The sequence below is a fragment of the Thamnophis sirtalis genome, unplaced genomic scaffold (genome assembly GCF_051295495.1).
Source record: "Thamnophis sirtalis isolate CommonGarterSnake01/CBP01778 unplaced genomic scaffold, rThaSir2_p1.2 scaffold_4, whole genome shotgun sequence".
NCBI lineage: Eukaryota > Metazoa > Chordata > Lepidosauria > Squamata > Natricidae > Thamnophis > Thamnophis sirtalis.
This window is the reverse complement of record NW_028261384.1, coordinates 105,294,563-105,307,289: the sequence shown is the minus strand read 5'-3', so window position 1 is coordinate 105,307,289 and position 12,727 is coordinate 105,294,563. Positions and strand designations below refer to the sequence as shown.

Below are 12,727 nucleotides of genomic sequence, written 5' to 3'. Positions count from 1 at the left end.
ACAAAATCTTATATGCTAAAAGCAAAGTGAACCATGCCCAGTAACTTAAAATAAGTATTGCATCCTAATTTCTTGTGTATCCCTTTCCTAAGTATATAGATTAAGCAAGGTAAAATAGGTTTTAAAATGCAGAATTAGATCAAATAAGCTCTAAAAATGCACTTAAATTGTGAGGTGCAACCTTCCAATTGTATTGCTCACTTTGAAATTATTCTCTCTCCTGTCTCTGTATAAATGTAATTTCAACTAAATATTCTCTTTAATGTCATTTCCCACATCAGTCAAATGCAAAAAAACACAAAACCAGGTTGATCTCAATGCATCTTGTTGAAGTTTGCTAAAACCGCATTCTCTATTGATAAGTGAACAAAGACTTGAACTTTATTTATAGTATTTGGTCTTTTTGCTCCCAGCTAGTAAGGGCACACAACTGAACTTTTTCAATACCTTTTGATGCTTTTCTACTTGCTGCTTACTGCTCCAGCCTCCCTCTCTCCCACAAGTAAAACCCTGGGTCGCTGATTATCTGTGTTTTCAGCAGCAGTTTGGTATATAACTAAACACCTTTAACAAATCTCCCACTTACTAGTAATTGAGAATCAGCAAAGCACCTCTCATATTATCCCAATATCATATACATTGCACACAAAGAAGAAAACATTTGAACACTTTATTCTTGTTTAAACAAAAATATTCAAATACACAAGGGATTGATGGAAAATTACATGTTAAGGAGAAATGGAATGGGACAAACAGACTTGAAACACTTACCCTTCTAAACAAAACCAGTTAAAATCAGTTACCTCAACTGGTTGACAGGGCCTCATTGGCTAGCAGCCTGGGAAGCAGAGCCTCACCTGGCTAGACAAGAAAGAGTCTCCATTCGTCACTCCAGAGGGGGCTCCATTATGTATCCATTTTCAGTAGATAAGTAGCCATCAGCTGATTGTATGGATTCTTGGTCCAGGAACATATCCTGACTGGTTTCCTCCAATGCTCCTCCCATCCCATTGTCCTGCCCCTTCTCCTCCCGTTTTTCTCCACCCCGCTCAGCCCTCTCACGCTTGTGTTCACGATCACGGTCTCTATCTCGATCCCTATCACGCCGGCGCTCTCTATCACGATCCCTGTCTCTGTCTTTGTCACGATGACCACGCCGACGATCCCTCTCTCTCTCCCTATCCCTCTCCCTCTCTCTCCCTTTCTCTTCCCCTTCAGGCTTTGCCTCTATCCCTTCTACACCTATCTCGCCAACAACAGCCTCATCAGGCTGGGCTTCTCCCACTTCTGGCATTTCCTCCTTCTTTTCTCTGTCCCGGTCCCGATCTCGCTTGCGATCTCTAGAACGACTTCGACGTTTACGTTCACGGTCTTTATCCTTGCTCCGTTCCCGGCTGCGTTTCCGCTCCTCTTTTTCTCGGCTCCGTGTTCGCCTCCTGCGTTCCCGGGATCTGCTGCGACGGCGTTCCCGCTCCTTGTCCCGGTCTCGGCTGCGGTCTCGGCGATCACGTTCACGTTCACGGTCCCTATCCCTGAGAGAACCAAGGTAAAATAAGCATCACCCAAGTATAATGAAAAAGCTATCAGGCTGAGCACACAATACCAGCAATACAATCTAGTTTCTTCATTAAGGAAAATTGAAGCTTCCATTGTGATCAACAGACTTTGAATGAAATCACAAACATACTGTATTTCTAAGTATCTTAAAAAATACTATCTATCCAATCTGTACATATGTATTTTTTTAATCAAATAAAAGACTTTCTACTTCAATTTAGAATCCTCAAATTTTAAATATCAGATGATTCCTTCTCACTATCAGCTTTTAACATGTAGCTGGAATTACATAAAATTTTGAAAAAAAGCAATCAGTTATTCAATTTTTTAAATCTTGCCTTTATTTTTTTTTTTAAATAATAAAAAAGGCAATGAACATGTCAACAACCTTAAGATATGGATTGACTGAGAAAGAGAGTGACTGGCCCAGTCACCCAATCAGCTTTCATGCTTATGATGGGATTAGAATGCAATTTCCTGTTTTCTAACCTGGTATCTTAACCACTATACCAAACAGACTGTTTTTTTCTTCTGTTGCTTTCACAAGGAAACAGAGTTAACCTCTTAAGATTAGGAATGATGGTAGAAACACCATCCTATTTTATCCCAATACATTCTGGCTTACCGTTCATCATACCGAGAAGTGTCATCTCGACCTGAATGTCTTATATTTACGTCAGCACCTCCCCTTCGAGTACCACCGAGACCGCCACCTACATATGAAAAGAAAATATAAGTTATTTCCAGTTGTGTTCTCTTTTTGGAAGCTGACTGCGTTAAAATGTAATAGAATTAGTAGAAAACATATTCTCATGCAGGAGTCCTTACTCAGTTTAGTTTAATTTAGACATTTTGTGGAAACAACCTTATCAGATATTCAAATTTAAGCTACTCAAAGCATCTGAATTATATATACAATAAAATAATTCATCTTGGAAGCAGGAGAAAAAGTTAAGGAAAGGGAATCCTGTTTAATGCAGAAGATTCAAGAAGAAAATAATATTTTGTAAACAATGGTTAACATTTAATGCTAAGCCATAAAAAAGTTTGGTTTTGCTTAGTATGAAGTGCCAGACCACTCATGGCGTGGGGTAAGTAAAACCCAGAGTATTACAATTTATTCCACAAAGCACAGTCCAAATTATGGCTTAATGTTGTCTAAACGCATCACAAAGCACCTTAATATAGCTTAACAAAAGCCTAATTAGAATACATCATTTACTTGGGTTGAATCTGCTGATAATGCTATGCAAGTTTTTTTTAAGGAAAAAAAAATACTAATTTCCTTGCCCTTCATTGTATTGAATTTTATTTATCATTTTCTAAACTTTTCCACCTTTAGTAAATATGAACAACTTAATGTGGGAGGTTGAACTACACACAGTACTCCTGTACATTATTATTATTATTTTTTAAATGGCATTTGGAACCAATTAAAGCATATGACTTTGATGTAATGCTTTTCCACATGCTTACCAAGTCTACGTGGACGCCATCCCTTCACCGTCCGTCCTCTCTCTACATCCACCAGCACTCGCCTGCCATCAATTTTTTTCCCATCGGCGTGCTTGTATGCCGCTGCAATAGATTAGGAGGAATATCCAGGGGAAAGGGAAGGGCAAATGGAATTGCCATTATCTACAATGTACATAAACAAGCCCACCCTCCCCCAAAACTAATCATATGAAAAGGATTCGGAGAGGTAGCTCCTATGGCTCCAATGATTACTTAGATAAGGGATTGCTCCACACCTGGTTTGGGAATTTTTGCCTAAAGTTTCCAGGACACCCAAATAGTGTGCTTGCAGGGAACAAAATCTACATTACTGCAAAATAATGGAAGTAGCGAGCATATCTCAAAAGTAAACTGGTATAAATCAACAGCTATGAATCCTTCAGATTGTGGAGCAAGCCCAGTTCCATCCCATAATGCAATCCCTCACCCCAGACTCTACTGCTGCAAAAAAAGGAAATGTTATTGAGCAGTCAAGACATTCACATTACATTCATCATTTTCCCAGAGGAAAAAAGTCTGGGTAAAAACAATTCCTTCATCCAATCCTTCCAGCTCACTTTAGGGTGAGCCAGGATCTACTTTTCTTTTAATAGTATCCCCAACCAGCCAGTCCCAAAAAACCTAGGCCAAATCACTTACTCAAAGCAAGAACTTCTGTGGTTAAACTGAACAATAGCTCAAGGAAAAAGGGAAGTGAAAAGGGAAATAGATTTTTCTTCTAGTTACAGAGGTAGTGGAAGGTTTGACTGGAAAAAATATGCACCAAAGAATTAGCGTAAGAATTCTCTACAGGAACTGGCTGGTGCCCTCCCTTAAGAGACCCAACCCACTTTATCCTTCTATACTGCCCTTGTCACTATCACCCAGTTGCAAATCTCTAGGTTATTTTTTAGGGAAGGGAAATATTCTGAAGCAACTTGCTAAAGGAAGGGTAGGGCAAGTTCAGCTAATATGTAATAAGGAAATAAAAGCATTTACCTGGAGAAACTACTTACAAAACCATTGCAACTTTTAACTCCTCAAACTCACTGCATCGGGCTGCTAGCGCTGGGGCCCGAGGCGCAGCTCCCCCCTTCCCGGGCGCCCCCGGCTGGGGCGGTATTTTGGGTTTTGCATTTTAGCTGCTGAGCCGACCTTCCCTGCCTTACCTGTCTCAGCAGCAGAAGTCGGACACTCAGATCCCCACCCCTGCCAGCCCCTGCCCAGTTCCCCCATTCTCAATCCATTTCACCAAACTAGATAAAATCTTTTAAGAGCTTAGATACATTTCATCCTTTAGGGGTCCTCATAAGTCTTAGAAGTCTCACCCTACAGTTCCAAACCTACAGAAGCCATTTATATGTGGCAATGAGTTGTAAGTATGACAGAAGCCACATAATTAAGTGCTAGATAAAGTTAAATATCCAACCTAGACATTTCAGAAATATTTCCTTTTAAGGAAAATAAAATAGCTTTCAACTTCAGATAATTAAGAAAATGTACCAAAAATGTTTGGCTATCAAACTACTTGTAGCCTTGAAAAATAACCACAATGATTCTTTAACTTTTTTTTTTTTGGTGGGGGATATTTATTAAAATGTAATGGCTTAATTAAAATGTCTCAGACTAGAAAGAAAACAGTGTTTGTACAAAATTGCAAGAAAAATATTTGTGGCTGCGTTTAAAAACTCACAAACTTTTTAAAATAATAGGGTTTGCAAAGTTATACACATACTGAAGAAAATGAACTCATGGGACACATAAACAAAATACAAAGAAATTTTTTCTCATCTGAAATGTTCACATAGAAATAATGCAGAAATGCTTTTCCCCATTTCCTCTTGGGGGATGGCAATTCTCAAAGAAATGTATTCTAGTGTATAGTGAGAAAAAATATTACTTCAGAAAAATGTTGAATAGTTTTGGGCAAAAGCCTTTATGAAAATAAATACTAACTCTAGCATCTTATCCCTGAGAACATTTTTACCTTGTCTAGTTTACTCAGACAAGCTTAGATGAGAGATCCATTTCCCAACAATCTGCCATCCTCCCTCCTCCATTAAAAAAAGGGAAATTTGAAATATGGAACTTGACTGAATTGTCATCACCAAATTGTTTCCCATAATTAAAAGGTCATTCTGCATTTTGAAGACACTCATCAGGCTGAGAATCAGTCAAGTTTGATGTTGGACACGATGACACACCATCCTCTGTTACAAACAAAGTTAAATTCATGGCTCCTCTCCAGATAAGGCAGCCAATAGACCAGAGTCACTAATTCACCACCATTTTATTGTAGAAAGGAGACGAAGCTGGGCCTTTTCCAATGAAGAGGTCAGTCCGAGGCAAGAAGAATTGCAGCATGCTTACCTGAAACCACCCTCTGTACTGAATCTTACCTTCTAGAACATTTTATATAAAGCAGAACAGGCCTATCATAAAAACCACCTCTGGTTTTTTCAGAACTTCAAAGACTTCTGATGGGATAGGAACAATACTAAATGGAATGAAGGGGGCAACTAATGAGAAACTATTATCTGATTTACATATAATTAGGCCTGAAAAGTTATTTTCAAAGCCCTTATATTCTACTAATGGCAGTAAATTTATAATTCTAAGCTTCTGAATACTAAATTGGAACCTCAAATTATTGCCTTAACTTAGAGGTAGCAACTTGTCTTCCAAAAGATGAGATGAAACATTCATTTTTAATACAGATATCCCATTCTCAAAAGAGAAATTCTTGTAATTCTTCCAATTTCCATATGCTTATATGTAAGCATCAAGGGGGAGAAATAATAAGGGAAGAGATATTTGATTTTCACTTCTTTTATGTGTTTTATTGGAAGGCATATTTTATGAAAAGAAATAAATATGCAAGAAGTACATGGTCTTTTTAGGGAGATTGTTACATGACAATTTACATATTTTTTCAGAATTGCCACAGCTGGGTATCTGGTCTGAATAAGGAAAACTATAGAATTGAAAGGTTCCATGAAGACTTAACTTTTAGATAGTCCCTCAAGGGAGCAATGTAAACTGATCACACTATATGATTTACAGGTCAATACTGATTATCACAAATAGCGTGAGGGGAGGGGGAGTTGCCTTGGGGGACTCAAAGATAAAATTTATAATTTTTTCCTGGATTCAGGGGCCAGCAACTAATTTTCGGAGTTGGGACTGTTTATTTTAACAACTCAATAGTATTTTAATACAAAATTAAGATGAAGAATGTTTGTCAATTTTTAAAATTCACCATTTTGTCTTGTCTTTGCTTTGGTCAGTCTTTCCAAATAGTTCCCAACAATAGGGATTAGAATAATTCCCAAAGAGAATACTCTGGGAATAATAATGGTAATCTTATATATCCAGAAGATTTAAGGCTGGGAAAGGCATTTCTAGATAGAGTTTTGATTTGGAAAAGTTTAGTTGATAATGGCCCCATTTAATTCCTAATTTTAAAATCCCAATTCCAGTGACTGAATATATCTAACAGAAGATACCCTTACAACTACAAATTCAGGGAGGCCAAATAAATCCTGAATGTTAGCCATGAGCTTTCTTGACATTCCTAGCTGTAGCCTCTTTCAGGCAGAATGGAAAACTCTGAATGCTACACAATTAAAAGAGCTAAACTAAAGAAGCCAGACAGAAAAAAAGATACAAGAAAAAACAGCAAGAAATGTGTGATGTGTCTGAAATGCCCTCACTATCATTATCCAGGAACCCAGCAACAGTGATATAGTTGCCTGCTTTCATGTGGAAACCCTTATTTAAGGGAACAATAAGTTAGAATCTCTGTTGAGGCAGACATCCCAACTATGTCCCGCTTAAAGGTTCATTATGGCCTTGACAAGCCATACCAGGGGGTAGCTAAAGAAAATCCACTTACTTAGCTTTGTGCCCCAAGTTAGATTTTAAAGTACAATTGCCCATTAATTTACTAAAAGCATAACTCAGATATCCTCAGTATTGCTTCAAATCAACTGAAAGTTCAGAACACATGCTAAAATATGAACTCCCTCCTAAGAAACACATATTACTAGCTAATCTGTGCATTTTATGACATTTTGAGTTTATCTATCCCAAGTTTAACCAAAAAATAGGCTGTATCTATTCTAAAATATCTGCATAGATAAGTAATTTTCTAAATATAGAATTCAAAGGATAAAACTAGACCTTCTGGTATTTCATATGCAAATAATCTAGCAACTGCAAAGAATGTGTTCATTATTTAAATGCAACTTTAAAGATTTTAGGAACATGTTCACTTAAGCTAGCTATCATACAGTATATAAAAAACACTCATAGATGACCGCCAACTTCCATTTAAATTAATCTGTCCTTCAAACCCAGCTACTATTAGCCATTCCTCCCAGGTAATTAGTGTTTCTAGGAGAATAGTAAATTTAACAGCAAGATGCACACACTCCATAGTTTGTCTTGTTTTTAAAATGACAGCGTTAAAGATTTTTGTTTTGTGGAAGTAGATGACAAAATATTTATGTTAACCAAGAAAGCACTATAGAAATTGTGCAAATGCTGATATTTCTTTCTATGAAGATACACTCTCAGTGATTTTGAATGATCAGGTAATTAATCATGTTAAATTACAATGCTACTGTCACATATTTTATATGCTTTATAATAAGTAGTAACATTTTAGTTTTGTCTGTGTTCTTCTGAAGAATTAACTCAGTCAGATAGGAACTCTGTTTATTTTGTGGACCTTACATTAGAACTTTGGATGGCATGGCAAACTATGGATTTACCTAGTTTTAACATGGACACAATCCAATTAGAATTTGATTAAGAAGAAATATTTATTTTGGATTAGGCAATATGAAATATACTCTACCAGTTTCATATGTCACCAAAAAAACAAAGCATTTTGATTTCTTCAAAACAGATTCTGCCTATTTTTCTCCCCATCCATAGATTATAAAGACTATAAAATGGCATATGTGTGACTTAAGGAGGGAGGATTCACTCAGGATATTTGAGTTATGCTACAAATGGCTGGCCTGTTGTTCCCTCCCTCTCCTTTAATCCAGACTGAACAATGTATAACTAACATAGACCATGAGGAACCTATTTCTTTTTCTCTTTCTATTCAGCAAGACAGTTTACAGAAACCAAAAGAGAAATAGATTCCTTCCTTCCCTCCACCCCCATCTCAACCATATTATCTACCATCTGCCTTTGACCTGGCTTGTGTATAGAAGTGTGTTGGGTACTGAGGTTCTTACCAATTATACAAACCCTTATACCAACCATACAATGAGATGTTGTAAAGGGGAAGCATAAGGATCAGCTGCAAGCCAGCAGTGGCAATAGCCATCAGAAAGGTGGCTGCAGTGACAATAAGAACACAGAATTAATACAACCCGCTCACAACAGCCTCTCAACAAAAGCATCTTTTCAAAACACAACTTCAGGTCAAAGTTACACTTGCTTCAGAAGAAGAACTTCTTCATAGCATTCATTCTCCCTCTTTAAAAATTAAAAAAAAAACATAAAAGAATGGGCAACAGTTCAGAACGCAGGGGCAACTTTTCCTGGGACCCATAATGCAAGCATAACTATAGAGTGCCCCAGAAGATGTTGATATGACTAGTTGCCCACCCTTAGTTTACAGGGATCCATCCCAAATACGTAGGAATTTAGAAGATAAGGAGGAACTGTTGCCTGTTACTTTAGCACACATATTAAATTTGCGGCACCCCAGCTACGTTAATTTGATTTTTCCAAAACTAGATAAAGAATGAAAAGGTTGCTTCCAAAAGAAATACCTTACCTACAACAAGAAAGATCTAATACAGTATCTTCCATGAATTATGAAATCTGTTAAGAAGGGGATAAAAATTTCCTTCCTTCCTTTTAGATTACTTTGTTGATCTGATCATAAAGATCCCTTGAAATACTATCTGAATGACATTAACGGAACTTGGGTGCTCGCCAAACCAAACTAGGCTCCCCCACTTTGTACTTACCTGTTGGGGGAAACCCAGGCCCTCAAATAACTTAAGGGCTTAAAATATTAACAGTGTTTAAAAAAACACATGCTTTTATAATAATTTAGTTTAAAATATGCATATAGAAAAGGTTTAGCTCATCCCATAAAAGGACTTACAGTGCATGTCACGTTCATGTTCATATTCAATGAAGGCGTAGCCACGTGGCTTGCCGGAATGCTTATTGTATACCATGTAGATCTAGAAAGGAATAATTAAGCAGACATATAAACTCAATGAAGAGTTCTTTCAACTTGAAGATCATATTGGATTTCAAGTGGTTCACTGAAAATTTTACCAATGTTACCAGCATCTTTTACTTCTTATACATCTATTATTTACATTTTGACAGTTTTGTAGGGTTCTGCAACAGCAAAGTGCTACAAAATGTTTTTAGAGTCTGAAGATATTAAGAGGCAAACTGATTACTTCAAATGTGTGTGTTGGTGTGTGTAACCCTAAATTACACCCAATTTTTCTTCTCAGCCATGCACAAATATTTTTAAAAATCCACCCATCAAACCTGAAACTTTACGTGCCTGTCTGACACCTTCTATTAATCTTCATTTGAGTCCCCCCCAACCCCCCCACACACTTTGAAGAATCCCATCACTTCAGAGACTACCAGGGAATGTTGGGGGGAAAAACAGCATCCCCTTTTAAGCTATCCTTCATTATTATTGTTCATTTATTCTGATTTACCTGGGTATTTCCATAGGAAGATTCCTTATGATAGTTACCTCCTTTTCCTGAGTTTTGTTTATGTTGTCTGAAACTTCAGCTGGTATTGCCTTTGCAAATTTTAAATTTTTGAGATTAAGGATCCAAAAATTATAGTGCACCCCCTTACTTTACATTTCTTCTGAAATTCCTTTATGTTTTTATATGAAAACTGCCATATGAAAAGAAAACACAAATTCCTTTCCTTAAGAAATCAAAACCAGGAATGTTAAATTTTACACAGGAATATTATCTTAGATTATGAGTACAAAAGATGCTCAAAACATAGGATACCCCCCTCTTTTTTTCATTCTGATATGTCTTCTGGAGAACTGATCTAAATTACTCACCCTTTTGATAGGCCCATAGACTTCAAACTCCCGCCTCAATTTGGACTCTGTTGTATCGTAATTCTGGAAAATAAGTAGGAAGCGCAGAAATAAAACTTATGGAAAACCAAAGATACCTCATTAAAGAAACTAACTAATTCATTTGGTACCTCAACAGCTCTTGTAAACAACGTTGTCAGTTTATACAATAAACTGAATGTATGGCAAACCTCAGCATTATATTTTCTACCAACTGGAATGGAAAGAAACCCCTCTTCACCCCAGAAATTACTTCTCCCACCACTGCTATAAATTTTTTTCTTGGAAAGTTGATAAATTTGGGGATGGAATTAGGAGAGTAATAAAATTAATCCTATCCTGTCTTTGACCAATCTCAGCTGCATTGGTTTCCAAACTGTGACAAAATAACTGAACTTCTCCCATTTCCCAACAAGTGATCAACTAGATTACATGGGACTGGCAATAATATTTGGAGCTCAGAAAGAGTGCAAGTAGCAAGTTGTTTATATATATTTTAATCCAAGCACTGATAGAAGGAGAGAGAAATAACTTACAACTCGGGCCACAAAAAGTGTCTTGAAGGCATCTCCTTGAGCATTGGGATCATTATGTGGATCCCCTAAATGAAAAGATAATGAATCAAATTAGAGGAGAAATGAGAAAAATATACTTCTACTTATCTTTTTTCACAAGTGCCAGGTCTCATTTTTAATTAAAATGACTGCTATTAGCTTTAAGTTAATAATAAACTTAAAACTTTTTCATAACTTTCTACTGTGTCTCACTTACACATCTTCAATTCACTTTCAACCTCCTGCTGTCGGCGTTCAATCTTCTCTCGCCTCTGCAATGAAAGGGACCAAGAAAACATATGAAATGTTTATCTTGTTTTTCAGTGTATTCTCATGAAAGATAACTGAATCCTTCAAGGTTCAACTGTTCAACATCCTTCTCCTTAAATCTATTTTCAGAACTTGGATCAGAGCAAATATTGATATACCTCACATTTAACTGTGTGCTGTAACATACCTTCCGTTCCATCCGTTCCTCCCGTGTCTCTGCACGAGTCGGTGGGGGAGCATCACGTGGGTCCTAAAAGAGAAGCACTTTTGTAATAACTCTGAATATTTAATTAAAAGACAAGATGCCGAGGAAGTAATTGCTACAGCAGTCATTCTGACCCCAAAAGCAGCAAGCCAAACAACAACAAGCCAAAGATAGTCAAGACCAAGAATACTGGACTTACCTCAAACTCACGGATGTAGGGAGCAATACCACTGTATGGCTGATTATGATGTTTCTCATGGGGCAATTTTTCTAAAGGAGGCAGATAGGGTATAGGATCACGGGGCGCAAATAGTGCTAACAAATTTGGGGGCAGGAACTGCGTCATCTTGAAACACCTGTCATGTAAAAAGAAAAAAAAATCAGTAAGTTTGAAAAAAGAACGGCAGCAACTAATCTATGGATCTGATCCCTGATGTTTTTATATATAAAAACAACTGCCTGCAACAGGGTAAAAATAGTCAACAGTTGACGTTTTGTGGGATATCTCCAGTTTGAACTTTGTTGCTACTTACACAGTAGATACTTTAGTATCCTGAAAGTTCTATTTTTTTGAAATGGCAAGTGGAAAATTGCTTTTCTTCAGTACTCCATCATATGTACTATTTGAAATGGGAAAAAATCCCAGAGGGATGGTCCAAATCAGACTGTCCTCTATAGTGCAATTGGGCAGCTTTTGAAAAGTCCCTCCTACAGTAGGAATTGGTACAAACCGCTACGACACCTCAGTATTCAAGCTCTGGTTCCACCTCATGGGCCAACGCGCCTCTGCTGAACAACCCGCAGCGGTAACAGGGTGCTGGGGTGGAGGACTGTCAAACACGCGACATCTGCCGTTGCACGAAGGCAACGTGCACGAGGAGCTTTGGAACCCAAGCAGCGCGCGTGCTTCCGATTGTTGCGGCTGCTGCCGTTGTTATCCCAGCAGTCCCTTGGACCTCTTATTTGCTCTAAAGTGCGCGCGCAAAGACGTCGCCCCCCCTCCCCTTTTAACCCACAACCTCAAGCTCGTCTCCCTCCTTCCTCCTCCTCCCTTCGGTAGCAGGCCTTCCCCCCTCGAGAGGCTGCGCAAAATCACTGCCCTCAGATCTCTCGCTATCAGCAACAACACCTCCCCCCCCCCGGCCTTATTATTCCCAAGCAACCCCCTCATCTCCATTCCGTATGAATGAGACAGAAAACGCCCTCGTCCCGGTTCGCACAAAACAATAGCCTAGACGCGCTTCCCCGACGCACTTTGTGTCTTACTAGCCGTCGTGACCCTCGATGATCTCTCTCCGCTGTTCGGCGACTCCCGCCGCCTCAGGCCGGGCCTACTGGGCGCACAATCTGCGCATGCTTGGATCGATGCCCCATCACTACCATTGAATCCTTACGCGTCGGTTCTTGATTCGTTGCCGTCACCTGATCAATCCGCGCACGGGCGGTGGGGAAGAAAGTAGTCTTTCCCAGTATACTATCTTGGTCTATAGATTTAAACGTGTACGCCAGTCAGTGATGATAAAGGATTGGTCCGAGCTGTCA

At 38.3% G+C, this 12,727-nt stretch overlaps 1 protein-coding gene across 2 annotated transcripts; it reads right to left on the bottom strand.

The window, feature by feature from the left end:
- Positions 1-656: 656 nt before the first annotated feature.
- On the bottom strand, positions 657-12,570 carry SNRNP70 (small nuclear ribonucleoprotein U1 subunit 70). 2 transcript variants are annotated; one of them, XM_087713669.1, is made up of 10 exons: positions 12,440-12,570; positions 11,385-11,541; positions 11,168-11,230; positions 10,928-10,982; positions 10,693-10,757; positions 10,139-10,201; positions 9,188-9,269; positions 3,034-3,135; positions 2,183-2,270; positions 657-1,532 (listed from the first exon to the last, which is right to left on the bottom strand). In XM_087713669.1, exons 2-10 carry the CDS (start codon positions 11,529-11,531, stop codon positions 887-889), a joined length of 1,311 nt encoding a protein of 436 aa, XP_087569795.1. In that variant the 5' UTR covers positions 11,532-11,541; positions 12,440-12,570; the 3' UTR covers positions 657-886. The 2 variants fall into 2 exon arrangements, with proteins under 2 accessions (XP_087569795.1, XP_087569796.1); XM_087713670.1 differs by having other exon boundaries at positions 12,452-12,522.
- Between the last annotated feature and the right edge of the window lie 157 nt (positions 12,571-12,727).